At 49.7% G+C, this 25,904-nt stretch overlaps 13 protein-coding genes across 13 annotated transcripts; 6 read left to right on the forward strand and 7 right to left on the reverse strand.

The window, feature by feature from the left end:
- Window positions 1–237: 237 nt before the first annotated feature.
- FTJAE_7881 (uncharacterized protein) lies at window positions 238–2,355 on the forward strand (the record flags this gene model as incomplete). The annotated part of the gene is made up of 3 exons (XM_037354640.1): window positions 238–344; window positions 423–1,390; window positions 1,439–2,355. The coding sequence occupies 3 exons, from the start codon at window positions 238–240 to the stop codon at window positions 2,353–2,355; spliced, it is 1,992 nt and encodes a 663-aa protein (XP_037205029.1).
- A 1,033-nt stretch (window positions 2,356–3,388) lies between these two features.
- Window positions 3,389–4,843, reverse strand: FTJAE_7882 (uncharacterized protein; the record flags this gene model as incomplete). The annotated part of the gene is made up of 1 exon (XM_037354641.1): window positions 3,389–4,843. One exon carries the CDS (start codon window positions 4,841–4,843, stop codon window positions 3,389–3,391), a length of 1,455 nt encoding a protein of 484 aa, XP_037205030.1.
- Window positions 4,844–5,574: 731 nt separating this feature from the next.
- Window positions 5,575–7,989, reverse strand: FTJAE_7883 (uncharacterized protein; the record flags this gene model as incomplete). The annotated part of the gene is made up of 5 exons (XM_037354642.1): window positions 5,575–5,848; window positions 6,095–6,326; window positions 6,927–7,670; window positions 7,718–7,855; window positions 7,956–7,989. The coding sequence occupies 5 exons, from the start codon at window positions 7,987–7,989 to the stop codon at window positions 5,575–5,577; spliced, it is 1,422 nt and encodes a 473-aa protein (XP_037205031.1).
- Window positions 7,990–8,291: 302 nt separating this feature from the next.
- On the forward strand, window positions 8,292–8,822 carry FTJAE_7884 (uncharacterized protein; the record flags this gene model as incomplete). Its single annotated transcript, XM_037354643.1, has 1 exon — window positions 8,292–8,822. One exon carries the CDS (start codon window positions 8,292–8,294, stop codon window positions 8,820–8,822), a length of 531 nt encoding a protein of 176 aa, XP_037205032.1.
- A 906-nt stretch (window positions 8,823–9,728) lies between these two features.
- On the reverse strand, window positions 9,729–10,298 carry FTJAE_7885 (uncharacterized protein; the record flags this gene model as incomplete). Its single annotated transcript, XM_037354644.1, has 1 exon — window positions 9,729–10,298. One exon carries the CDS (start codon window positions 10,296–10,298, stop codon window positions 9,729–9,731), a length of 570 nt encoding a protein of 189 aa, XP_037205033.1.
- Window positions 10,299–10,863: 565 nt separating this feature from the next.
- On the reverse strand, window positions 10,864–11,763 carry FTJAE_7886 (cellobiose dehydrogenase; the record flags this gene model as incomplete). Its single annotated transcript, XM_037354645.1, has 1 exon — window positions 10,864–11,763. The coding sequence occupies one exon, from the start codon at window positions 11,761–11,763 to the stop codon at window positions 10,864–10,866; it is 900 nt and encodes a 299-aa protein (XP_037205034.1).
- A 1,280-nt stretch (window positions 11,764–13,043) lies between these two features.
- Window positions 13,044–13,721, reverse strand: FTJAE_7887 (uncharacterized protein; the record flags this gene model as incomplete). Its single annotated transcript, XM_037354646.1, has 1 exon — window positions 13,044–13,721. The coding sequence occupies one exon, from the start codon at window positions 13,719–13,721 to the stop codon at window positions 13,044–13,046; it is 678 nt and encodes a 225-aa protein (XP_037205035.1).
- A 1,144-nt stretch (window positions 13,722–14,865) lies between these two features.
- FTJAE_7888 (uncharacterized protein) lies at window positions 14,866–15,770 on the forward strand (the record flags this gene model as incomplete). The annotated part of the gene is made up of 3 exons (XM_037354647.1): window positions 14,866–14,904; window positions 14,979–15,177; window positions 15,229–15,770. The coding sequence occupies 3 exons, from the start codon at window positions 14,866–14,868 to the stop codon at window positions 15,768–15,770; spliced, it is 780 nt and encodes a 259-aa protein (XP_037205036.1).
- A 430-nt stretch (window positions 15,771–16,200) lies between these two features.
- On the reverse strand, window positions 16,201–16,821 carry FTJAE_7889 (uncharacterized protein; the record flags this gene model as incomplete). The annotated part of the gene is made up of 3 exons (XM_037354648.1): window positions 16,201–16,593; window positions 16,645–16,703; window positions 16,755–16,821. 3 exons carry the CDS (start codon window positions 16,819–16,821, stop codon window positions 16,201–16,203), a joined length of 519 nt encoding a protein of 172 aa, XP_037205037.1.
- A 718-nt stretch (window positions 16,822–17,539) lies between these two features.
- Window positions 17,540–17,902, forward strand: FTJAE_7890 (uncharacterized protein; the record flags this gene model as incomplete). The annotated part of the gene is made up of 1 exon (XM_037354650.1): window positions 17,540–17,902. One exon carries the CDS (start codon window positions 17,540–17,542, stop codon window positions 17,900–17,902), a length of 363 nt encoding a protein of 120 aa, XP_037205038.1.
- Window positions 17,903–19,919: 2,017 nt separating this feature from the next.
- Window positions 19,920–20,879, forward strand: FTJAE_7891 (uncharacterized protein; the record flags this gene model as incomplete). The annotated part of the gene is made up of 1 exon (XM_037354651.1): window positions 19,920–20,879. The coding sequence occupies one exon, from the start codon at window positions 19,920–19,922 to the stop codon at window positions 20,877–20,879; it is 960 nt and encodes a 319-aa protein (XP_037205039.1).
- Window positions 20,880–21,880: 1,001 nt separating this feature from the next.
- FTJAE_7892 (pre-mrna splicing factor rna helicase) lies at window positions 21,881–24,103 on the forward strand (the record flags this gene model as incomplete). The annotated part of the gene is made up of 3 exons (XM_037354652.1): window positions 21,881–22,423; window positions 22,480–23,348; window positions 23,401–24,103. 3 exons carry the CDS (start codon window positions 21,881–21,883, stop codon window positions 24,101–24,103), a joined length of 2,115 nt encoding a protein of 704 aa, XP_037205040.1.
- Window positions 24,104–24,670: 567 nt separating this feature from the next.
- Window positions 24,671–25,841, reverse strand: FTJAE_7893 (tetracycline resistance; the record flags this gene model as incomplete). The annotated part of the gene is made up of 3 exons (XM_037354653.1): window positions 24,671–24,913; window positions 24,959–25,031; window positions 25,075–25,841. The coding sequence occupies 3 exons, from the start codon at window positions 25,839–25,841 to the stop codon at window positions 24,671–24,673; spliced, it is 1,083 nt and encodes a 360-aa protein (XP_037205041.1).
- Window positions 25,842–25,904: the final 63 nt, after the last annotated feature.

Genomic DNA, 25,904 nt, shown 5'->3' on the forward strand with positions numbered 1-25,904 from the left:
ATATATAAATATTTAATAAGTCTTTATATATAAAAATAATATAAAATCTCAAATTTTATAAATAAAAATATTAAGTATATTAAGTATATACTATAAATCTTTAAAAAGTATATAAAAATACTAGTCTAGAGTATGTCGGGGAAGCCTCGGGTAAATACAGCTTTTGTTATCAATTGCGAGCAGGCCGCATTGTCAACACCTATCACCACTTCAACACTCAGATAATCGCATTTTAACATGGATTCTATAAGCTTGAGCGACTGGTTATCGGTGACCTCAGCTGGCGACACCAGCTTTGGTCACTACAAGTATGAGCCAAGCCACTCACCCACACACGAGATGTGGTATGAGATCCTCCTGACCCTTCAGTAGCCAGGGTGCTCACACGGGTTAGTGGTCGTGCACCCTGGTACGGCTTGCAGCCTTTGGAACTTTTCTCGCGTATTTTCAGCGTTGGGTTGGGAAGTGTCCGCCCACCTGATGACCTACGCGGAATGGTTAAAGCTCGTCAGAGACTCCTGGTCAAGCTCAGAACCTTTTTCAGAGGCTGATCGAACGACTTTCGTCTTCGAAATTGACCCAGAAATGAGTGTTTCATGTGCCCTGGCGCTCTGGGTCAGTGTTCATGCTGCGGCCGAGATAGCGCCTGGCAATGTCACACGGATGCTGACAGTATCGTACACCGACGTCGATCAGGCTTTTGTGAGACTTGTCGAGCACTATGGGTACGAATCGCCACGGCTTTTCACTCATATCAATAGGACCGTGTCTGATACCGAGCCTGAAGATGTGCGAACCATCTACTGTGCGTCCAAGTCTGAGCTCAACAGAAAAGCGATCGAGAGAATTGAAAGCTTACAAGGAAAGCAAATTGTCGTCGACATCGCACCTTGTTACCTCGCGAAGATCCTGGATCTGGACGATTCATGGAAACACATTTCTGTTGACTCGGACGATATAGAAATGATCTGGAAAGTCTTTTATGGAACGTTCGAGGAGAACATTGTCCTCCGTGTGCTTCCTGGCTTTTGTTCTCCATTTCCTCTTCATGGATATGATCACGTCCATGTCATCGCTGAGTCAAATCCTACGACCCTTGAGACTGACATGGCAACTAATCAACTGACGTTCTCCACGAGACAGTGGAGTATCCAAGAACGACAACAAGTCAGGACGCATCTCCGCCGCTTTGGCACCAAGCCTTCAACGACTGCATTTTATGTAGATCGACCAAAGAGAGAAGATGCCAACCTTGAATGGTGGGATGACGGGCCTGCCCTTCGCCGACAGATCGTTTGGAGTCTCAACTTGGGAGCTTTCATAGCCGCCGTCACCTCGCTTGGTTCCAAAGTCGATGCGGCTGCTGTGGTTCAATGTTTTGTTCCCGAAGGTATGAATACATTGTACAATACCATGGTGAAACGCCTACATACGCAAGGCATCATCAACCTTGAGCAAGATGGCCATCTGACCATGAACCTCGAGGGTCGGGAGTTGACAGCCTTTGCTGCTGTCCTCCCATGGGTGAGCTACGACTACCGCCTGGCATACCTCATCGCGCAAGAGTCCGAGACTGAGGACGACGAGGTTCTTCAGGTCAAGATCCAATTAGCCGCAGTGATAAGCGTTGGAGGTCTCTCACTCTTCGACTTCGATAAGAGTCTAGACGATCCAGAGCCAGCCGACACTCTGGAAGCAGTGATCGAGGCGTGCACCGGGAACAGTGCCTCTTTAGGAGACGAGGGAAACATGTGGCTTGCGCTTGGTCTGTGGAACCGAGTTGGCAAAGATTCCGTGAACTTCTCTCAGGTTCCTGATTCTGATTCGGTGCCGATCTCAGGCATTTCAGTGCGTGCGAACTGGTCTAGCTGTGTCCAGGTGCATGAGCTCTGGAAAGGTATTTCCTCAGCCCTTGCAGCAAACGGTATTCACACGGTCCGAAGGGAACTTACAACTGAGACTCAAGCGCTCTCGCGTAACGGCTGCAGGGCAATAGGCACTCACTTGTTCAAGGCGTATCTATCCCAGCTAGTTATGCGTGGGCCATGGCCAGATGAAGTCGAATTTTTGGATGTATCGACACGACGTACGATAACTGGTTTTGTGAGCAAAGCTGGAATGACGCTTGACTCCGAGAGTATCCAGCCAAGCTATGTGCCTGTCTTCGGCATTTACCATCACCTCATTCGACTTGACGGTAAGGTCTGTTTCAAGGACTGGACAAGAGTCTGTCCGCGGATTGTGGATGACTGGATCCTAAACAACCGAGACAGGTCGGGAGAATATGAGAGTGTCATTGAGACATATGACAAGGATGAGACCCTGCCTAGACCGGACTATGACGAGTACAACTAGGACTTGGGAGGATAGGAGGATGCGAGCATGCTTTGTGTTAGAGTTTGAGAGTTAGATTATACCCAGAGAGCAGGCTGTTGTCAATACGGACTTTGTTTGTGCTTACGATCATCTCAAATTAAGTGACCAAACGGGTGAGGATCTCTTGTGTATGTGCGAGGATGACATGAAGAGCCTAAAGTGAACGTGACGATAAACAGCAGCTCAGGTGGTGATAGACATGCCAATGGACACTTCAGTCAGCACATTTCCAACAACACACTCGCAGTAGATTCGAGACTGAAGCTAGCTTGAATGTGACCATGGCCCAGAGGACAAGCCGGCGTTTGGAGTCTACCATGGCCTCCGTCGATACAATGATGGCAGTCTCGAGTTCCAAGATTTAACCTTTATATCTTCAGACTTGTGAACGATTGGGTGTGAAAATCGTGACCGAGTGGGAGACTCAAAACTGGGGATTGAGAACATGCTCAGGGTGGCGGGTGGCCTGAAGCCCAATTACGACGGGCGATAAGGTATGGAAACCAAAAGATGAGTAGATATACTACCAAATAACACTTGATTTTCAACAAGCAGCTTCTCGTTGATATCCAACGTGGAGATGGCAATGTAGGCACAATCGATGAAAAAGCAGCAAGTGGTCTATGGTAATCCTTCTTGTCTTGCTTCTTGCATTTCCTTGCCTTCTTATACTTCCTCGCCTTTTTCCCATTGCCCTTTAGTGTCACGCAGCGAATGGCCACCATTCATTCACAAGACAATAACACTCAAATTCAAGAGCATCAACAGTGCTGTAGCAGAAGGTGAGCCCATTGAGGGTAAAGGGTTACTCAACATCGAAATGTAATACCCCATACTTTACCCCCAGACCGATACAATACTCCAGACTCCATAGATTAACAAAGGCGATAAAATGCAGCATGTCACGCATTTCACAGTTCAAGGAAACATTTAACGTAGAGATGACGACAGTTCAATTGATCAGACTTGGTGACCATTCCACTCTACTACCCACTCATACCACCCCAAGCCATTACCACCCAGGGGGACAGCCCTTGGCGCGGACGAACCTCTTTGCGTCCTTCAGCTTAGCCTGGCGTCTCTTCATGTTTTTGACACCCATATCCTCATCGTCGTCGTCGTCGTCATCGTCGTCGTCGTCGTCGTCATCGTCGTCATCGTCGAGAATTTCGCCATCGCTGCTATCGTCATCCCAGGGTTGACGTTGCGATGCATCATGATGCTCCTTTGCATGGGCAGGGTTTACCGCCTCGGCAAGCACAGGCCCTGGAGCAGCCGCAGATTGTTCAGTGGGCAGAGGAGGACTAGCAACCCGAGCGTTGCCAGCCATGTCGACATCCTCCTCCTCCTCCTCCTCCTCCTCAGGCACAGTAGGTTCCGAGTCAGGCACCAAGGAAGAACCCTGAAACGCCGCCGCAGCTTTCTCACCCATGGCTTTCTCTTTCTCGTCCCTCTTCAGGCTCTGATAGTAGGCGACTACATTAGGCCACCCATTCACACTGGGATCCACAGGTAATTTCACCTCACCGAGACCCTTCTCCTCCACCATGCGCTGGAGATCATCGATGCAGCCGACGATGGACTTGGTGAACTCAGGTGTCCACGGGAACTGAGAATCTTGCCTAAGGTCACTTTGGGGGATATTCTTGTTGACAAGGGGATACCAAGTCTTGATGTCCAAGAAGCTTGGCATGTTGCGTCGATTGTTGATGAAATATCGGACGCTCAAGAGTTTGTTGTTCTTGAGAGCTGGGTGAGGACAGTTACCGGCACTATGCTCCATCGTGTTGCATAATGGGCAGCCCTTCATGTACCCGTCCGCACCAGCCTTAAGGCATTCAGCCAGAGTGTGCTTCTCTGACTTGCAACCAACGCAGAGGGGGTGTCTCTGAGAGTTGTCGTCAGTTCGGCCTTGGTCTTGACCGCTTTGCTGACCAGACTCTCGTTGGTCCGCCAGCTGCAAGAGCGCAGCTTCTCTAGCCTTTCTGGCGGCTTTCCTTGCCGCGTAGGCCTCTCTGTCTTCCTCATCGATTGAGATCCGATTCCTCTTGGCGTCCTTGGCGAGCCAGTCCTTTGCGTTGGTCATGGTGAGGTAGCCAGTTATGATATCATCGGGTCTCCGTGCCGAGACAAAAGCAGTGATGCCTTCATGTCCGCAGACCTCCAAGGTCCTGGAGGTGTTGCCTGTAAGGTCCGTCATGCACATCTCGTTCAGTACCAACTGACCGGTTTGCCCATGCGTTAGGCCAACCTGTTGTTGACCGAGCCCATTCCCCGACTTCTCGAGCGTCAGAGCGTTGCGAGGGAGGACGCTCATGATACTCCCACGGCTGACATTTCCGACTGACGAGTTGTGCTGTCCGCTCTGTGGCCCAGCACGACTCGCCAACTGCTTGTCGTCGTCCTTGTCCTTGGCCTTAGGCTTAGGGACATTCTGGGACTTCTCATTGTCGTTGTCGTTGGCCATTTTAAGGAGTGACCGTGTGTCGCGCGTAGGTGTTCAAGGTATTCTTTTGTGTCGTAGAACTGGTGTTTGCGTGAGTGTGAATGTTGTTGTGGAGAGATTACTCTCGCCAGCTACGAATAATGCTAGCCGATATCAGGGTGGGTGGGGCAGAACCGGTTGCTCCACCTCTGGACTGTATCACAGTGAATAATTTGACTGCAGCGGGTTCTCAAGCCCAAGATGACTTTGATACTTCGGTTAGCAGACTCGCAGGACCAAATTCGGAGGAGTTTGGGGATTGAAGGCCAGTGCAAATATGGCAATGTTCCAGACCATGAGCCGGCTTCTGGAGTTTATCACTCTCTAGTTCGAGATAAGACGGAGGTCAACTTCTGAGAGAGGGCAATCATTTTAGGAAAGATTACCGGGACCTGAATCAATCTGTTCTGAGACAGCGTGAGAGGCACTCCGTATTGGATTGAGTCTATTCTCAAGACTGATGGCTGTACTATACTGGGTTACAATGGTATGAAGGGCGAAGTTTGGGAGGCACCAGATTATTTTCCACCACATGTTGGACACCAAAACACGTTGCCTACCGACATCTAACACATTCTGGGGTTTCACTCTGGATTTACGAAGACAGTGATAAAAACACAATCAATTAGACTTTGCTGTAGCCACCGTCTGGTAATGCATCCCTATACACCCCAGACATTCATATCTAAGAACGTGACACGCAGGAGTCATTGTCAGGTAACCTTTTCCACCGGAGCCTTCTCCTTTGGCTCCCTCATCCACAGCATGTCGTCGCTACCCAAGAGAACCTCTTCATCGTACTCGATGTTACATTTGACTTCGTCTTTGCCGGCCGTTCCACGATGAGGGTATAGCTTTGCTGTAAAGATTAGGTCAGACTGGAACTCAACAACCACAGGCTCTCCAGAGCGAAGGGTAACATCAGACTCACCTTGGATGTGAACAGCACAGTCAGGTTTCTTTGACTTTGGCCATGTCATCCAGCGGCTTGGACTTGGTTTTGGCATCCTCATCCTCAAGCGTCTCATAGTCGATCAACCACACCATGCCTAAGAAGTCGTTGGCACCGGGGATAATCAATCCCTTGATGATCTGGCCGTCTTTCTGCATTGAACGCGTGATTTCCTCGACCTGCATGGCGCAAGACGTGTCATCATATCGGAAAAATACGGCGGGTGGTGACCGGCGATAGTGGACACAACCAACTGGTTTCTCCCCAGCTGGCCAACGTACTGGTTCAAGTGTTGTACAGCGTATCGCACGATCATGCCATTGCCCATTAGGATGACTACCCTATCACTCGGGGGATGCTTGAAGGCGCTGTGTGGCAATACGTGCAAAGGGGGGCCAGAGATATTTATGTCATCGGGGACTTGCTTCTTCTTGTCGTCGTTGTGGGCCATTTCGTTATATGACCGTGTGCTCGGCACGCGTCCTGTAGATGTCGTCTTGTGGTGGAGAGAGACTGTGAGCGGAAGTGTGAGACTTGTTGTGAAGAGTTCCACAGGTGAGCTGCGGCGTGCCGCAGGTAAGTACCTCAGTGAATGCAGAAAAGCGGGGCAAACATGGTTTTGTTCAAGGGAACGTCTACAGCACATGAACCACACCCTATGAACTGGATACCTCGCATCTGAAAACACCAGCTTAATATTGGGCTATCAAGTACTCGAGACTTACAGATTCAGAAATGACTCTTCATACTACCATTTGGATCTACTGGTGTGTGATGAACGCGATGCAGCATTACTTTCAACTTGAGTTGCCAGTCATTCAGGAACAGATGTGAGGCCATGGGTATTGTATTTGTCTGAGAGTGCTGCAGCTACAACTATGTACCAAGGCGGCTCGATTCGCCAACAGGGGCCAGCGCTCAGGTTTGAATTCGTCTAGGTACAGAGCCTAACCTGAATTCATGTCTCGAATCTTGTACGTGCTATCATCCTTAATCCTACCCGCTCATCGTACTAGTCTTCATCTCCACATGACTGGCGATGCATGGAGTATAAATCATCTAGTCTGGCGGACACACGTTCAAGCTTTCGGTTTGGAGATACTATTGCCTTACACAAATGCTGGCGAAGTGTCGTTGACGCTCCATGGTAAACCGTGGACAGCCACTCCGTCATGTAGCCCCAGAACCTGAGAAGCTCAGCCCAGTCGTAAGCCTTGTCCCCACAACCCTTGGCGAACCCCAATGTGAGAACTTCGTGGAATTCAGTGTCCTTGCTGTCGTTTGATGTTATCTCCACTTTGAGAGCTAAACCTCTAGGGAGAAAGTCTCTCGTGATTTTTGCCAAGTCTTCGAAGTTTGCGCCGGTGACGAACCAGTTCAAAGGGGCTAAATCCGGCAACTTCATCTGAAACGGCCCGGTGATCGGTGGTCTGAATGTATCGTCTCCACCTGCAAGCTTCCAAAGGCCCTGTCGTAGTGAATGTGCAGATGAGCCTCGCGGCAGCGAAGATGTGAGTACTTTTAGGTTGATTTCTGGTGGAACAGTTGAAGGGGCTTGCGAGACTGAGGCACCAGCATCATTTGACGAGGCATCTGAAGTTGGGTTCAAGGCCGGCAAAGGAACTTGTGGGACAGACGAAGACGAGGCGTCGGAGGGAGCGGCTTCCAGGCTGATGTCGGATATCCAAGACTCTCTCTTGGCTCTCTTGCGTTTCATTCTCATCCTGTCTCTCTGATACTTGATGTACTCGGGTGATGAGGGCTGGCTGTCTTGGGTCATTTGAGGCGTTATTCTGAATGGCCATGGCGGGATCTTGAGCAGAGACTGAGGCGCCATCTTATCCTTTATGTCGCTGACTAAAATGTGGTTAGTTATGGCAAAACCAAATCCTAAGTGAACTCACAGAACGTCTCCCACACCTCGCGATCGACCAGAAAGTCGAATACAGGAGCTTGAACCTTCTTTGTCTGTTTGGCGTGATACTCTTCGCAAAGTTCGCGGCACGCTGTCTCCCATCGCCAGTCAAGAGTGTTTGCCCAATCTGGGTACATATACACAATATGCACGCACATGAGGGCGGCGGGAAGCTGTGGATGAGACATTCACTGGCTCGGCCACCTGGAATCTGCCTTGACGTTTACCTATTGGACTCAAGTCCAGGTAGTCGTCAGACATGATGAGCGCGCTGTTCTGAGGGCGGTGGCTGGTGGTTGAAGGTTGAGGGGATGTGAAGAGGAGGAGTTCAGAATCAGAAGAGAGAGCGGAACAAAAACAAGATGCAGCTTCGGGGGTAGGTTAGTCCGTGCAGCTTCGGGTGTGGTGGTACCAAGAACTACACAGCTGGGCCGGTGCACTGCCATTCACTGCGGACTGATGTCGTGTAACACACTGCAAGATCACTGCCATCACCCGTCTTATCTTCCTCTTCTCAAACATACCTTGGCGCACATCTCACCACGGCACACCCAGCGATAACGATGGCAAAGAAGAAGTCACATAAAAGCTTCAAGTCCTTTGCAACAAGAGGCGATTCCCACTGGCCGACGCACCCCTCGGAAACTCAGAAAAACAAACCTATCGAAGCATCGACCGTCACGCAAGACACGAATGAGATGGGGGGTATTGAGGGACCTGCTGCTAAAAGGCGAGCCTTGGGCACCGGCAAACTGAACGCTAGATCCTTCGAGTATCGCGACCTGCAAGTCAGAACACGACGAAAGGCGGAGTGTCCTTCCAACCCCAAGAAGAAGGGTCAATCGATGTGTATCCGCGGTCGAGGACAAGACCGAGACGCGACACCTCATTGTGGTAGCTTCCGCCATAGTTTTCAAGTGCGAATCCGGGACCTCTCCCCTGTTGAGGATGAACCAGAGTTGAAAGACGATGATCCACATGCTTCCCAGAACGACAACCCCACAGCGACTGGGAAAACAAAAGCAACCTGGATGAGCCAGGAAGAAGCCAACACTGCTTTCCTTTGTCTTGGACCTCTTGATGCGATCCGTTAGCTGAACCCCTTTTTAGGAAGATGGTAGGTGCATTTTTTGACATCAGCCCAAAGGGACTTGAAAGGCTGAGCAATGAGGAAGTGGAGCAGGAGAGCGAGGAGGAGGATGAAGGTGATGTTGTGGGCGGGGATTGAGCTGATGGTGAGGCGTCTGACCATCACTCAGTATTGTCTAGTTGCCATCATCGGGACTTAAAGCGTCTCTCTGCTTGGACTTCGACCTCTGGTGGGCTATGGTACATTACGACAGTGTCGAGAATGAACAATCATGATCACTCTCTAAAATAAATGTTTGCAATGTGTGTGCTTTCACACACGTTGATGTAAGACAGGATGTCCCTAAAGTCAACGGAACCCTAGCCGGTTATATCTGATGCGAAAATCCAAAACCCAATCGTGAAGCATTATTGTGTTTCAATCTGATACAGATTTCATATCTGAGTAAACACCAGACCGTGAGTGTGTCTCTTCAACCATCTCAACAGTCTTCTCTATCCAGGCAGTGACAATGGCATCGACAAAGTTTCATGACATAGGAAACAAGTAGAGTTTTCGTGTGATGAACTGATAACAGACGGGGATAAGACACCAATTCATTTGAATAGCTTTCTCATTTCTTTGGTTTGATCCTCTACGGAAAGGTACGACAAAACCCACTTCACAATTCCTGACCCCCAAATAGCACTGTCAGCTCCTCCAGACCAATGCCTAGGGCTCAGAGGAACCTCTCTGCTGGTTCAGTTGAGTGATCTCATTGTTCTTGGTGTCCAGTGTCTTTCCCAACTTTCGATTGTTAGATGACAAGTTCTCGGCGTTTTCTTGAGTTCTCTTACCGTCAGAGCATTTGCTATGATCTCCCAGATAGCCAATATTTGTCGCTTGCTCGGCATGAGTCTTCTTGTGCGCCTCAAGGAAAACGAGCATGAGCCGGAAGTTTGCGTTTGGGAGTTGCCTCCAGTCGTGTTTCCGCCTGCTTCTTCTGCTCAGCCATCAATAGGCGCATGTTCTCCTCTTTAGCCTTGTACAGATCCTTTTGTTCTTGGAGTTGACCGACAAGGAAGTTGTTCATCTCCTTGGTCATGGCGATCATGTCGTCTTTGTCTCGGCGGTTCTCGCGCAGATCATTCACGGACTCCTTCAGGGCTTTGATCTCTTCATCCTTGTCTCTGAGTTCGGCCTCGTGTTTCTCTTGGAGTGCGGTGACTTCGCGTTGCTGGTCTTGCAAAGGTTGTCGTGTAATGTCGCAAAGAGCAGTTTCAGTCTCATGCATGTCTGTTAGATGGCTCAAGATGGTTGAGATTGCCTCGTTCGCCCGCTCCGTAAGTTCCTTCTTGTCACGGTGATGCATAATATCCAAGCAAAGGCGCGAGGTAGCCCGACACGTAGATTTATAGGCCTCGGAGAACTTCTTGTGCAGGGATTGGCAAGCCTGGTTGTGCTTTGTGAAGCACGCTTCGAAGGCTTCCTGCTGAGACATGCTGGAAAGAAGATAGATAGCGGGCGAGTGTGGGAGGTTACGGCGCCGTCTTCTTTGGCCTCTTTGCAGGATTTGTAAAAGGGCAGGTGTGAGATTGAGTGACTGGTCTTTGCGGTGAAGTTGTGGCCTGCACTCAAGTGACACAAGCTCCACTTTAGCAGATGTGAATCCCAGCAAACAGCTTCTTTCACAAACGCCACAGGTGGCTAGGTAGGTAAGGACAGAAGCCGACGGTCAACAGTCCCACCTCGTCGCAAGGGAAAAGACTGTCCCAGGCGCCCAAGATAATGGGCTCCCGCGGTGTGGGGTTCAACGCCAACGTTGACAGCAGAGTGTGTCCGGGCTGTTTTTTCACACCATGAGAAAGATCAGCCAATCAGGGACCATAACAAAAGCACTACGGCAGACATCTCTACACAATCTCTTCAACGAAATTTCACGATGCTGAGTTCTTCGGGGGAAAGTAGTGAGTAAAAGGTTTGATGAACGCTAAGTCTAGAAGCTGGCTCAACCCATGATGTACAAATGTGAAAGCGACACAGATGCTAACTACTCTATCCTCCATCTAGTCATCTTCTTCATCCCCTGACTCATCCCCAGAGTCACTATCAACATCATTGCCACCTCCGACCGCACCTCCTGTTCCAGCTCCCTCGTCACCGCTATCCTCATCATCACTACCACCGTCCAGGAACGCGTTGGGTACCGTCGCCACAGCGCTTCCCGAGTCACCCACGGGGTCCAGCGCCTTGGCCGCAACGGCATCGAAGCCTGCTGTCTTGGCTTGGGCCAACCGAGCAGTGAAGGGACCGAAGCCTCTTTCGTGAAAGCCAAGGAACGCACCAGGGTTTGAAGGGTCTCCTCTAGGAGGCCTCTCAGACAGCGCCCATCCCATCACTGCGTTTCCAACAGCAGCTTCAGGACCGAGACCTAATGTGCTGTCGAGACAGTTCTCACAGAGGAATGTGTACAAGAGGGATGTCTCGTTGACTGAGACGCCATCTGGTATCGGTCTCACTTTGAAGTTGCCCTTGACTTCCGCAGGGTTATCCTCATCGATCGCTTGTCGAAACGAAGCCATGACTCCTCCTTTTCCATCTGGCCATGCAGCGAGGATGAAGTTTCCTTCCATATCTCCCGTCAAGCCCGCGGCACCCCATCCTTCGCCATTGGCTAATGGAAATTGTAGTTGGCCGATGAAAGACCCGGCAGTCCCGTTCGCAGGCGCAGAGTCAGGCAAGGCGAGGGCAAATGTGAAGGAGGTTCGGACACCAAAGAAGCGCTCCATTGTGAGACCTGTGACTTGGTCGACGAAGGGCTCGGAGACTTGGTCCGTTGAGGATGTAGGCTCATCGTCGGCTAAGGCGAGTGCGGGAAGGAGAAGGCTTGTGGCGAGGATTCGATGAGGGTTGATGTGTCTTTGACGTGTCGTTCGTCGGTTGTGGATGTTTCGAAGAAGAGGCATTTTGGGGATGTGTTCGTACTGGGTATCAAGAAATGAACTTTTTAATGATGCTATTGAATGAACACTGAGTATAAGGTGATGAGAGTTAGTAAGGAGACCGAACACAGTCCAATATTTATACTCCTCACTCCAGTGAAGCCAAGGAATACAGAAATAGCCTCAAACCTTTCTCCCTCAGAGGGAGCCAAAAACCAGGCCTCTCCCACCCATTTTCGTTCTAATTCCAGCACGCGACCGTTTCGCGTCCCCATCTAGACTCAAGAAACGGTCGCTTAAACAATCTCGTCTGAAGCTCTTCTGTTTCCAGCACACAGCTCCGTCTTATCGCCACTGAAACGGTTCTGTTTCTACTATTAATAGGAACCGTTTGAAGCTTAGAAATATGGTTGCAATTGATGTAATTGTGATTGGCTCGAAAATTAAAGATGAAACGATGCGAAACGTTGATTTAGCCTGTTTGTCGGTTGACGTCGTCGCTTAAGTGAGGATGAAACGTTTTGAGCCAGAGGTTTAGGTTTCGAGCGTCCCCGCAGCGACCTTGGCAAGTTGCCGACAACCGTTCTGTTGATGGCTTTCTAAATTGTTTTTCTGTCTCTTACATGATCTTTTGTCTTTTTTCTTTTTTTGGAAATGGAAGAGGTTGTGACAGGACGGGTGGTTACCCACTTCTCGTTCGGCGTTCAGGCTGTCAGTTATCACGCTTGCTCTCCAGTAAGAGACAGCTTCAATACGCTCCAGGTATTGTCCTCCAGTCCCAGCCTTGATTCTCAATGAACGTATCAGCTTGGCTGGTGCTGGGAAGTGTGCCGAAACAAAGACATTACAGTCACTTCAAGTCCCAAGTCCTTAAACAAGACGCTACAGTATCACGCTTATGATGGGTTGTCCTCATCCCTAACAATCCCAAACATCATGTTGGGGAAACTTCACAATCTCTATTCTTTCCTCTCATTAATTTACCCAAAACCCGACTTAGCCGTGGTGGCAAGCACTGAAGATACCATGAACAAGACAATCGGTATGTCCATTTGCGCCTTCGTCAATCATTTACGCCTCTCCTCTCTTCCAATACTTCAAATGCATCTTCCCGCCGTCCCACCTCATACTACTGCTGTTGGCTTGGATGGCCAGTGTTCTCGGCGGTACTCTCTGTACAACGACTCTCACTGACAGCGTCGACAAAAGGGCCGATCGAAGAGACCGGATATATGACCTAAATCACCGAAACTATCAGTCATGTCTTCTAGGAGAATTCAGTCAACGTACTCATCGATACCAGCTCAAGAGTCATCCATCTGTCCATCGTCCACGACCACCTCATACTCAAACGACCGAAGCCGCTCATCGCGGCAGAATCTTGCTGCAGCTTCATAAGCAAGCAAAAGCAACTTCAAGGCCTCGTCACTCCCTTCGATAAGAACGATCTGTTGAGAACCATCCGCCAAGTCACGCAAACTGACCTTCTGTTGGTGGCTTGGCAGGCCGTAGCAAGTTTGTAGTGCTAGACTTTGGAAATTCCCTTGCCCATCGATGGCGCCGACAAGGCGGAGCGACTGGCCGACTACCAAGAAGGGTCCGGGCAGGCCCTGGTGATATAATGTTGGCTCCTGGTCGTCTGCAGGGGTAAGTTGGGTCTGTTCATCCCCAGGGGCACTTTCGGTCTCGTCGTTATTCATCGTGGCGGTTTTGTCGTGCAGTTGTGACGGATGGTTGAGATGAGAACTGGATGAAAGTTGGTGCGAAAGGAAAAGATGCGCAACTTTGTGTATTTCAAGAAATACTTGCTGGCCATGCGGCTCAGCCCTTGGTAGCTTGCGCCAGTCTTGAGGTGAATTGATGATGTCTGATTCACTGGTGCATGAAATTCTTCGATGACCAGACAGTACCTTGGGGCGCTGATAGCGCTGGAGAACTAGCGTACCCAAAGCAACAAAGGCAGTGCGCCACAGTCTCCACATTTCGACAGTGAAGGAACAGTGCCTGAAGCCGTCACCAAAGGCTGATAGTGAAGTGTCTATGAGCTGTAAACATTATGAAAGAAGCATGGAGGCTTGGATTCTTCGATAGATCATTAACCAGGTCCATGAGCGTCTCGTATCATAAATTCACAATGCACCCAAGAGAGATCCACGATTTAGGTTCACCTCGTGTGTCGGCTGTGTAAGATGATTGGTGGAACATGACAGGGCCCTGTTCTGTTTTGTTGGTTCACTGTGAACGGATATCCACTGCTGTCACGGTGCTTGGGACTGCCTAAGTTAGAGACTTGATGGGTATCAAGACAACCTTGATCAAATGCTTCATATTTTTCTACAGAGTTGTACTCATTCCATGATACAAGGATTCAATTGCCCTTTGTTATCAAGTAACTCGCTATTCCAGCAACTGCATTATGTTAATGAGAACGGACATTTCTTCCACGGTTTTGTTCATGCACAGCATGGACTGTTCAGTTCTGGAAATAGCAATGAACCTAGGAATGCCAGTTCCGTGATAAACCTATCAGCGGCGATCTCATCGCATTGTAGACGCAGGAAATCACACAGTCTTTCTATAGCAGGACAACTTGCCAGTGCGCATTCTCTATAAAACCATGAGTCTTCTGATGAGGGCTTGAGCCTCTGACCTACCCTGCAAGACATGAGAGGATGCATTTCCACCCCACTTCAAGTCTGGCGAACGTCTGAGGATCCATGTGAGCAAATTGTGGGTCTGTCTTGGGGTACGCGAATCTCCCGTTTTCACTGGGGGTACTCAGTTTTAGGGCTCATCATCAATTTGACAGCAAACCCCCACTTTCTTTTTGTTCACATCCAACTTCTCTCAAGGATAACTGTTACCCATCCATCATTTAATCAAGGTCCAAGATCTCTCTCTTTCAACCACGCAAGGTCGAGCTCGGACTTCTCATCTCTTTCCTTACCCAATTTGACCCTCCACTCGGTTCTCTCTGCCGGAATAAGGTCTCAGCCGCAAGTCTCAACTACAAATAACACTTCTAGCCCGCAACTTGGACATCGATACCCTGACCTTCCACTTTCTTTGAACCTCATCTATCCAAAGCCTCATTCATTCAAAGCCTCTTTTCAAAGCACTGTGACCATGGAGAGTAAAAGCTATCAACTCCTGAAGACAGGCGCGGTATGTTCGCAAACTGTATGAACATCAACTTCATTTAGCATGTTGCGATACTTTGCTAACATACTTCTGCACAGCCTGAGAACCGTGTCGCGAAGGATCAACTTCACCAAGTGGCGACTCCTGAAGATCGCACTGTACCCTCTCATGGTAAGTGCATGTCCACAAGCTTGAACCGCAGAGTCAAACTGACATTCGTCAGAGACCCTGACACCGTCGCAACGTTTCTTGATGAAGCCAACATATGCTGGGGCCCTGCCGTTCCTTCTTTCAGTAGTAAGACTGCTTCGCCCCACGACAGAAGAGAGTTTGACTGATGACATGCAGAAGATTATCCCACTTCCACAGATGTCATAATGCGCCGCCTCCCTCGGTACCAACCCCTCATGCTGCCCGTGGTCATGTCTCCCAATCAGGACGGGAGGCTCCTGATGGCCCATCCACGGGACCGCCTGCAGAGCGAGATCGAAGATCTCAAGGCACAACACCAGTCGGGTGGCCAGGGCGTCTCCCAAAGACAGTCAAAGTGGTTTTGGGTCTTTCTGTCCTTGCGTAAGCTTATCTTGGTTGCGGCATTTGCCTTGATCATGTTCGTCGCTTTTGTTGCTGTCACCATTGCCTTGGCTTCATACATCGCTCCGTCACTGTTGCAGCTTAACGACATGATGGGCGTGCAGAATTCTGAAGTCAAGGTCCATGAAATTGCTGCGCGAGGCCCAAACAGCGTCTGGGACCCTCACGGAAGACCAGCCAGTCCGCTCGCCAGTGCCTCTGGGGCGACCTTCTCCTTGACTCTCAAGGTCGTCTCCGCGTGGGTGGAGGTCACTCAAGACATTGCAGGCATTTTCTTATTCGGCCGCCTCCAGTAGACGAATGCAATTGGGTGGGGTTATGTGGTCAACAACGCGTTCCCGAATATCTTCGTCTTGCGTGTCTGATGTTGGTGAGGGTTGGTGGAAGTTGTGGGCGAGATTTTTTATTTACAGTTGAGAGTTGTACACGAGAACTTGAATCAGCAGAAAGGACTTTGTGGAAATTGACATGATTGCCCCAAATTGGCTTGTGAATGCAGCGCGATATGCGGCTGTTCAACGATATCGGCATCTCGGCACGACCTAACATTGAATGAGGGAACCTAGAGCAAAATCTCACTCAAAGAGAAGGCGGCTCAATAAAGTTTCATTCTACCTCATGTGGTAAAGTTTCTGAAGTAACTATTGCAAAGCTGGGATACAACACATTCCTGATCCGATACCACATCGTAATCACGTAGTTGCCAGGTACCCAAATTGCCGAACTTTAGTTCTCCCCATCTTCCTCAGAATCAGAACTCAGTTCTCCAAGACACTCCGCAGGCATCTTCTCGGGACCACAACGGGCGGGCATCTGGGAGCTGAAGCGAGAGTTGAGGCCAATACTGACGAGAGCACACTGTGCTTGAATGCGCTGACTGTTGCTGATGTCGATCAAACAGGCGAGCGTGTTGATGGCAATGGCGTCCTGTTGCTCAGCGCGACGGTCCTCCGGATACGCCAGGTCGTGTGCATCGAAGTCCGATGCGAGAGCTCGGTTGGCCTTCTTACGAAGGCGAATAGTCTTGGCGTCAGATTCGTACGCCGTCTTACTGAGATGAGCATTGGCCTTGATGTGCTTGATCAAGCGGTGAAGCAGATCTCCCATCCGCTCATTTCCCTGGATGAGGTTAGTATCAGAGTAGCAGCGGTGGACAGGGGAAGTACTCACAGGGTAGCATTCAACGTTATCATCATCACAAGTGTCGCAGGGGTGTTCCTCAGCGTCGTCTAATAGGGAATCAGCGTAAACATAGTAGCTATAGGGTATGCGAAACCTACAGTCTCCGCTACAAAGTCGAGGAAACTCCTCGGTTGCCCGCGGGGACTTGCTCGGGGACCAGTCCATGGCGTTCCTGAGGCATAGCCCACAACTGTAGGGAACGGCGGCGGACCTGAAGCGGTCAGCAGGAGACTCAAGCTGGTTCAGATTTTTGAATGCGTAGGATTGGAAGAGAGAAAAAATGGGAGTTGAAGTGGTACAAAGCGAGGCTGAAAACGAGGATCTTCGAGTTGGAGATGAGAAAGTAGTACGGGAAACTCACATGCTGTCAGCGGTGATGAAGGTAAATGGATAGAACGAACAAGGAATCTTTGGCAAGGTTAGCAGCTATCCAAGGTTGTATCGCGCGTCGTTTTGCGGCCAGAGAAGAGGCTGTTGGAGGTACTGACATTGTTGTTGTTGTTGAGGCTTGAACTGGGGTGGAGTTGGAGGAGAAGCAACACAAGAGATCATGAAGCCTGCTGCATGGTCCGTGCGGTGCTCAGCGATCCTCAGAATTGCGCTTGGGTAAACAAAAGCAGCCCGAGCAGAGTTGGCAGTGCCTTGGAGTGGGTCTTGTGTTACTTGAGCCGCCCACCACAACGCTTCTTCTCGCAACCCGCAAGTCCACTCCTTGCTCACTCTGTCATCAAAGACTCAGGTTGACGCGAAAATTTGTCAAGACGACGATTATTAATCCACTGTCTCCCAGAACTGTATGTCATTAAGCTTCACTCAAGTTCACAAGTCTTTTACTGACCAGGCATCTCGACGGTGCAGGACTGAAGATCACCCACCCAACGCAATGTCGGAGCCCAAGAAGCGAAAGGCTGTCGAAAATGTCGACAATGACCCGGAACCGACAACGGGGACACAAAGCCGGGAGGTCACGCTTAGTGCCGAGATTGACCAATTGCGAGCTGAAACGAAGTACCTGAAAGAGTCGCTCGCAGACCTACGTAACTCCATCGCGAGCAAAGACAAGCTGGTCGACGCGCTGGAAAGAATGCTCGACACGGCGAATAAGGAAATTGAGCAATTGCGGGAGCGACAGGCGAAGGAGAAGACTCCTGAAGACTCCAGGTCTCTAAATGAACGGCTTCAGAATCACATTTTTGATGAAGCCCACGCTCGTTTCTACCCCAACGCGAGCACTAAGCCCAAATGAGTCTGGCAAGAAGTCCAAGAGTACAACGAATCAGTTTTGTTAAGGGCTTTATGAGAGGAAGGATACGTGTCTACGATGGAGTAAAGCGGGTGACAGAGCCTAGTGTTGGTTTTGATATGGCTGGAGAACAACAGGACGAATGGCTAGAATCACCATAGATGAAATTACACCGATGCGCTGCTCCGAGACCTTTTCATCCGCTTCAGTCTAAATTCGCCGAATTAATGTGTTTACGATAGTTTCTTGACGCCAAGTAGTTGCCTTCCGCGCTCAAAACGAACTGACCAACGACCTCCGGAAGCGCTTGATCGTCAAGCTAGGCGAACTAATTCGAACTCCCAAGACTTCGAGCCTTCAAGTCCATCCAGTGCGTAACAACGAAAGGACTCCCGGCGGAAAGGATGCCGAAATTAGTACCATTAGTTCTCTTTAGACGAAGAACATCTACACAGCTATCAAAAAGAATCATAAGACTATGAAGAAGGCCAACGGCGAGGGCTGGTACTCTGACGTTGCGCAGGAACTTGCACTTGCTTCCTACACTTTACTCAGACTTACAGAGATTCCACGCACAGGAGGAGGTAAGAAGCCTAACTACACGCATATCAGCCTCCAGAACCTAACATGCATGTCAAAGATACGCTTTGGGCTGTACGCTATTGTGGGCTAATTTGGAGGCATTGCCTGTCTTGTGAAACAGATGTTCTACCCAAAGCTGCTATTCCCTTGAGTACCTTAGTCTTGCAAATTCGAAGATTGTCGGTTAGAAAACACTTACCTTAGTAAATGATTACGTTTTTTAGCTAGGGTTCCACTCGTTTAGACATGACAAGGTAATCCGCCTGTGTGATTCTTTTTTATCATGGTAAATATTTTGCGTGTAGCCGGCCGGCAATACTCTGAGTAGGCTGGACTTCTTAGGGGGTATATACCAAAGTTTCAAACCAATCTCACGGGGGTAGTGGTCAGGCGAACCACACGCTAGGGTGGTACAGCGGTGAAGCCGCTGATGCTTTCTCCGTAGAAGCGTTGGACGCTTGCGGGCCGAGAGCTCTGCCTAAGACGCCACTACTTCTTTTTTGTGGATCGCGGTTTCGAATCCCCGGTATTGTGTAATATATATGACGTTTCCTTTTTATAATTTCAAGGATAGTGAGTGAGTGAAATGATTTAGGAAGGGCTATAGCTACATCCATCTCTTCAGGCTTTTCCTTCACAAACTACACACAAAGCCCTTAGCGTACTCTTGCGACTCCATCACAGTCCGCTGGGAGTCAACTACAGGGCATTCTAATTACTTGTTGGAGAAGTTTCGTGCAGTTGATGTGGTGGAAATCAAGGTGACACAGACCTCTAAGTAAGTGGTCAGTCGGCGGCAAGTTGCATCGGCCCTCGGAGGGACATGCGAAGTCAGAAGATAATGATCTCATCCATGTACTTGTCCTCGCGATGATCTCTCTCCCTAGATACTCCTGGCTGGTCTCATTAAACACTTTGCTCGGATCATGGATGAGGGAGTCTCTGGAGGTTGACGAGACTTCTGGAGTTTGAGTACGCCGCCCAAATTAACTGGTCTAAAGATTTACCAAGATTCACTAAACTTACCTAGATGTTTCCATACTTTAGAATAATTTACTTAGATGTTATCATCTCTTAGGATAGCTGTCCTAAACATCCGTACCTCACTTGAGATACGGAGGTTGTTTGTTATGGTGGTAGAAGGTGGGCCGGAATATCTACGGCTAAATCTCACTTCCGCTGCAGCTCGCCCACGGGCGTCAGCCATTTGTTTGCTCCAGCGACGTCACAGGGCATTTCTGTACCACCAGAGGCGTAGAGCTCATTCATTTGGTTGCCTGGCATCTTTTCCAGAGATTCTCTCACTTCTCATCCCTTCATCACAGTCTCATACATCCTCCTCACTTGCTCCCTCATCTTCATTTTACACCGTCGATCCCTTTTACTTCCACATCTTCACTTTCTCATTCACCCTCACCCATCGTCTTCGCTATCTACAATGAACGAGCTTATGGCAATGCTTATCGACCTGCCCCCCGAGGCTCATCTACGCAGGGTCGGGTATCCCACTGAAGCCGACCTCACCGACGCCTCGGCCTACCCATCTTGCCTTGTCCCCGAAGCTATCACCTACAAGTTTGGCACCGAAGCCCATTTCGCATTCCTCTTCAAGATTTGCAAGCGCAAGTGCGATGAGAACCCGATCTGCATCTTTTCGCCTGTCCGTGGCCTTCGGGCTCAGACTCACGATCCGATCTGGGGCCATACCTTCAGTCTTGAGCTTTGCCGCCTCATGACGCACCCAGTCTTCGAGATGGAGGGTACCGACAACCTTACTCTGATCCTTCAGTATGCTGTCATCTGCCGTACTGATGACCGACGCCCTTGGAAGATGCCCCCGATCCCTGATGGGGTTGAGCCGCTCAAACAACTCCGCGGCGTCATGCAGTCCTGCACAGGACCTTTGTCCACTCCCATCTCCGAAATCTTCGCAAGTCACTGCACCAACGAAGCCCCTCCACGCTGCGTCAAGGCTCGTGACTTGAGCCCCAACGATCCCCTCTATCAGGAACAGCGGGACGGACTCGAGAACTACCTTCTCGACCCGAGACATCTGATCTTTGTGATGCAACAGCTTGCCAAGGTCGTTCAAGACTCCCCGACGGAAGGTCCTTACACTACGAAGGAGCGCGGCTTTGATGTCTGCAGTGTGACCACGCTTGATCTTCAGAACATCCGCAGAGCCATTGACGCTATGGAACTTCATTGTGGTGAGGGTAGCGAGGCGAGTTTGTTTGAACTTCCTGTAGATCTTCTCTTCTCCCGCTATGTGGCCAAAGGTCAACTTGAGAACGTTGGTCCTCGTGACGCGGATGAATTGTCAGATCTGATTGTGGCAGGATCCATGAAGAGAGAGCGGGAGATCTTCGACACTACTCTCGGTCGGCATCGGCAGTGAATCATGGATGCGTTGGATGTACTCGACGAGTATCTCTACTTGGAGTTTGGCGCCAGATGCCGCCCCAGATTTAATGGTTCGTTCATCCCTCCTCATGAGCTCGAAAAGCCACAGCTAACTTTGTATCAAGGCTTACCCTTGACGCCTGGTGTTGTCTTATGTCTCATAGCTAAGGAATGGGTAAATGGTGTAGCGTAACCTGTATCCATAGACTCGGGAACAGACTATAAACATCTCACGATGTCCACGGTGCGTGTGGAAGCGTCCCCGTCTAACGTGTTTCGTTATTAAATCGACAAAATCTTTCCAGCCAGAAGTATTGTACGCCTCAGGTTGGTGGTTACGCGGTATGTCGTTTCCAATTATGCCTTTCCACTGTTCGGGCGTGATCGTTGGTTGATACGCCCCTTCGCGAAGAATAAGGCGCGGCTCAGGTTCTTGACTGATGGAGGCGAAGCCGTGGGATGGGCCTTGGGTGTCCATGATTTTAAGTGCTGCAGTGAATCGTTGCAAGTGCAAAGAAATATTCGTACAAGATGAAGGCTGAGTGGATGCTTGGTTGGGAAAAGTTGTATGATTGAGAGCTTGTTTGTTTGTGAAGGAGAGAATCTAGCATCATTCAACAACACAGAAGGTTTGGTTACCTTGAGATTTGATGCAATTCTCGGCAAATCCAAGATCGCTACCTACCACGGAAAGTCCACGACGGGTTTGGCAGGTAAGCAAGGTCGGGGCTGTCATTTCCATGTTCACCTCAACTCCTTCCACTTCCACACAGCGAGTGGGTGCGCACTTGCAGGAGCACAGCTCACTCGAGCTCACAAGGCAAGTCTCGTGTCTCTCGAATCTCAACATAACACAATCAATTGCTAACACCAACAATCGCTAACACAATCAGTCAGTACAGTCAATCACTATCACAGTCTATCACTATCAAAGTCAATCACTATCACAATCAATTACCATCACAATAAGCTCCAAGAAAAGCTTCACTCTCAATCATGGACGATGAGACTACGGAGGAAGTTATGTACATGACTGTCCTCGGATGTGAACTTGCGAAACCGAATCCCCTTCGCCCCGGCGTGAACCGATCTCCCAGCTACTTCGAAACACTGAAGCAGTATTGCCATTTGCCCATCATGCAGAAAGAGGGTTTCAACAGGTTCCTCCAACTTTACATGGATAGCCAGGTAACTACAACTACAACTACAAACATCCTCCCTCTATTGCGATTCGTGACTGATCAAGTGCAGGTGGTGGTCGTTAACCCTGAAAGCTCTGCAGACTCGATACAGCTCACCAAGCGAGTCATGTACCTCGAACTCTTCAAAGACCTACAGGTTCTTTGCACCCAACCTGACAATGTCGCAACCAGAGAGTTGGGTCAGCGCGTCGCAGCAGAGCTTGACGTCACATACGGTGAACAGGTTGGTGTTCAGTATCGGAAGTACAACAAGACCAGCGACAAGACGCTGTTGAGGTTTGTGACAGAGGGCATGCTTCTCCAGATAATCGGTGACAATCCTACCATGGCCGGCTATGTAGGTGTTCGAGTATGCCACCTTCGATTTGTCTAGGGGCTAACTCATCTTTCCAGTCATGCCTCGTCCTCGATTTCTACGAGCCAACAAGTAACGTCGATCGTCTTCTTCCTCTACTCAAGAAAGCCATCGGTCTCCGCTACGACCTCCAAGTCGTCATCATGTCAACAAAATACTTCGAAAAATTCGCTCTTTACTTCGACGTTCCGCATGGCCTCACTATCGGAGGGTCTTCATTCCCGGTTGGCGTCCAGCACGTAATTGAAGCTGTGGCTGACTATTGCGAGACGGCTTGTCACACGGTGAATCAAATCCATCAGGACCAATCCCCAGGTGATATCCTTGTCTTCTTGGCAACTGACATCCATGTTGACCGTGTGGTCGCGCAGCTGCGTGGCGCTATCCCAGATATGGAGACTTTGCCATTGTATGGGAAACTATCTAAGGCAGAAAAGGCGAAAGCCCTTCGTTCTAGAGACAAGAGTAGGTGTGTTATTACCACCAACTTCGCCGAGAGTAGTAATACTGTCGAAGGCATTGTCTATGTCGTTGGTAAGTCAATAGCTATCCTCATCGGTGGCGACAAGCTGATGTTTGCTGTAGACTGTGGTTTCGAGATGCAGTCGGTCTATAATCCTCGCGTTAGAATCGCCACCATCCAACCTTGGCCAATCTCCAAACCATCTGCCGATCTCAGAACTGCATGCGCCGGAGGAGGTCGACCAGGGCTATGTTACCGCCTATACACGAGGGAGATGTATGATGCGTTGCACGAGACCTCGTATACCAGTAGCCTGAAAGACTGCGTCCCAGCCGCCATTTTAGCTTTGAAGAGTGCAGGGATCAACTCTATTGGTACTTTCAACTTCCTCGATCCTGCGAGTGAAGAAGTATATCTCCGGGGGATAACGGACGTCAACGCGATGTAAGCATTCGGACATCGCATTTCTTCCTCCTCTTCTAAACATCTTACGCAGGAATCTCATTGATGAAGTCGGGATCATCACTCCAGCTGGCAAGGTCGCCGCTACGCTTCCCATCGATCTCACCTGGTACAACGCATTCAATGAGGCCATCAAGCTAGGCTGCCTGTCTGAACTCATCGACATCGCTGCTCTCGCGAGCGTGAAGAACCCCATATTCCTGAGGCCGCATGAGACACAACATGCAGCCGATTTGCCACACGGTCAATTCACAGCTCCCTTGTCGGACCACATGACGGAGCTCAACACTCTACGCGCCTATTTACGCACAAAGCGCAGCATGTCAACTCAGGAGCTAGCTACCTGGTGCAATGAAACGTTCCTGAGTTCTGAGGCACTAGAAGAGGCGTTGGTTCTACAGAAGGATTTAATCAAATGGTGCAAAGCAAAACTTGACGTTTCTGAGATCTCAGTTCTTACCCCGAATGACAAAGACTACGACGTCAAGATCCGCAAAGCCATCGCCAAAGGGTTCTTTCTCCACGCTGCGATGAGGGACGACTCTCCTCGACCTGACCAGTATCGAACACTGAAGGAGGGCTATCATGTTTGGATTCATCCCAATAGCGCTCTTGGTGGCGGGGATTGGGAGTGGGTTGTGTATCACAAGATTGAGCCTACTGGCTTCCAGTACATGGATCGTTGTACTGTTATTGAACCGACGTGGCTTTTGGTAAGTTTCATCTTCTGGATTTGAATATCGGTTAACAAGCTTTCTGGAAGGAAATCGATTATTTCTACCCCCTCCCTCTGACCAAAGACTATGGTGGGAAATTTTGGTTGAAGCCACTCCGAGCAATCATTGATACGATCAATTCGTCCGTACCACACGGGATCGGCGGATGAATTCTCCTTTAATATCAGGCTTATCTCGTACTCTTTCTTGCAGTTCTTAGGCATCACTACCAATACAATGAAACATGGATAGATTCGGGGAGCGGAGAAGGAAGCCAATTTGGTATTGAGTTATTCTTTCAGAAGAGGATGTGATGGGGCAAATTGGTTTGATCGGAGTTTTACTGAGCGAGCAAGCGTACATTATGCTGTATAGATAAAATGAGTCCCTCGATGATATTTTATGCTTCTTCAGCAGGGCTGACCAGCTCCTTGCGTGTTTGTGATGCCCCCTTGCCACTGCACCCCCTTCTTTATTTCATCCAGATCCTCTCCCCCATATAAACTTAAAACCTCTTCTTCATCGTCACTCAAGGCATTGCATTCGAGGCAGGTATCGCTCTCTCTTCCAGGACACAACAGGCCCGGATTACTCCTGGTGCAGCGTCGGATTGTCACCCTCCTTGGGCATCGGAACAAACAGCCAAGAAACGCTCGTAGCGACCAAGAGTGCACAAAGAACAGGCTGAAGAATTGAGACTCCGGCGCTGGCGGCGATGAGACCAGTGATGATGGGGAACAGACAACCTCCAAGCTGCGCGAATACAAAGACAAATGCCAAAGCTGTTGATTGAATACGTGGATTGAACAGTTTGGAGCCAACGGATATACCCTGGTCTGATTAGTTGCACACTTTGAGGATGGGGAGTGAACTCACGGTGGCAAAGTATGGGCCCATGAAGAAGCCGAGTAGACTGATGGCGATGGAAGCGGCGATGATGTTGGGAACCCTACAATGTCAGCTCAATCTTCAGAATCACAAGTCGGACTCACAGCCAAAATAAAACTTGCAGCCCAATACTGAGAATTGTGAAGGCAAATATCATCGGACGAACTCCAAACCGGTGTGTAGGTTCCGCAAGAAATAGTCTCCCAAGTAATGACCCTCCACTGAAGCCAGCTGGTACAAAACCCATCTGATTGATGTCGCCGTTGCGAACCTCGACCAAGTACTCGACGACCCATCCACTAGCTGTAAGTGTTGCGCCAAGGAAGAAGAAGAAGAAAAGACTAATCAGCCAGACGTTTTTGTTCTTCAAAGTCTCCTTCATCAACGAAAATGCATCGTCGTTTCTTGACGCGGGCGATTCATCAGCTTCCAGCGACCGCTCAGTAGGCGCTTGCTTCCTCTTCAACCTCAGAGTATCCCAAAACGCGTATACCACGAACGCGACGTTCAAAACACCAATACCAAGTGGGAAAGTGTAGAAAAGGTACCATCGCGACGTACTCCCCGCCGACGCAACACCCGTCGCCACAAAAGGTCCAACCAGACATCCAGCCATGTACATCGCATGAATAAACGCCAACCACCGATGCGACCCCCTCACCCCAGAAACAAACGTATTCCCATGTGTATCCTGATACGCCTGCCCCAAACTCGCAAGCCAGAACGTGATAGTGAACAGCGGAAAGGGGGGTTTCCAAGATCGGAGCGCATGAGCGATGACTTGTAGAACAGCGCCGAGTGTGAGCATTGAGCCGAGATCGAAGATTTGGCAGAGATGTGTGTTTGAGAAAGCGCCGAAGAACCAGCCCATGAAGTTGGCGCCGTAACTGTCATAGTCAGTAAGAGTTGGGTTGGGGAAGGGGAAGGGGAAGGG

The sequence above is a fragment of the Fusarium tjaetaba genome, assembly GCF_013396195.1.
Source record: "Fusarium tjaetaba strain NRRL 66243 chromosome Unknown NRRL66243_c0000161, whole genome shotgun sequence".
NCBI lineage: Eukaryota > Fungi > Ascomycota > Sordariomycetes > Hypocreales > Nectriaceae > Fusarium > Fusarium tjaetaba.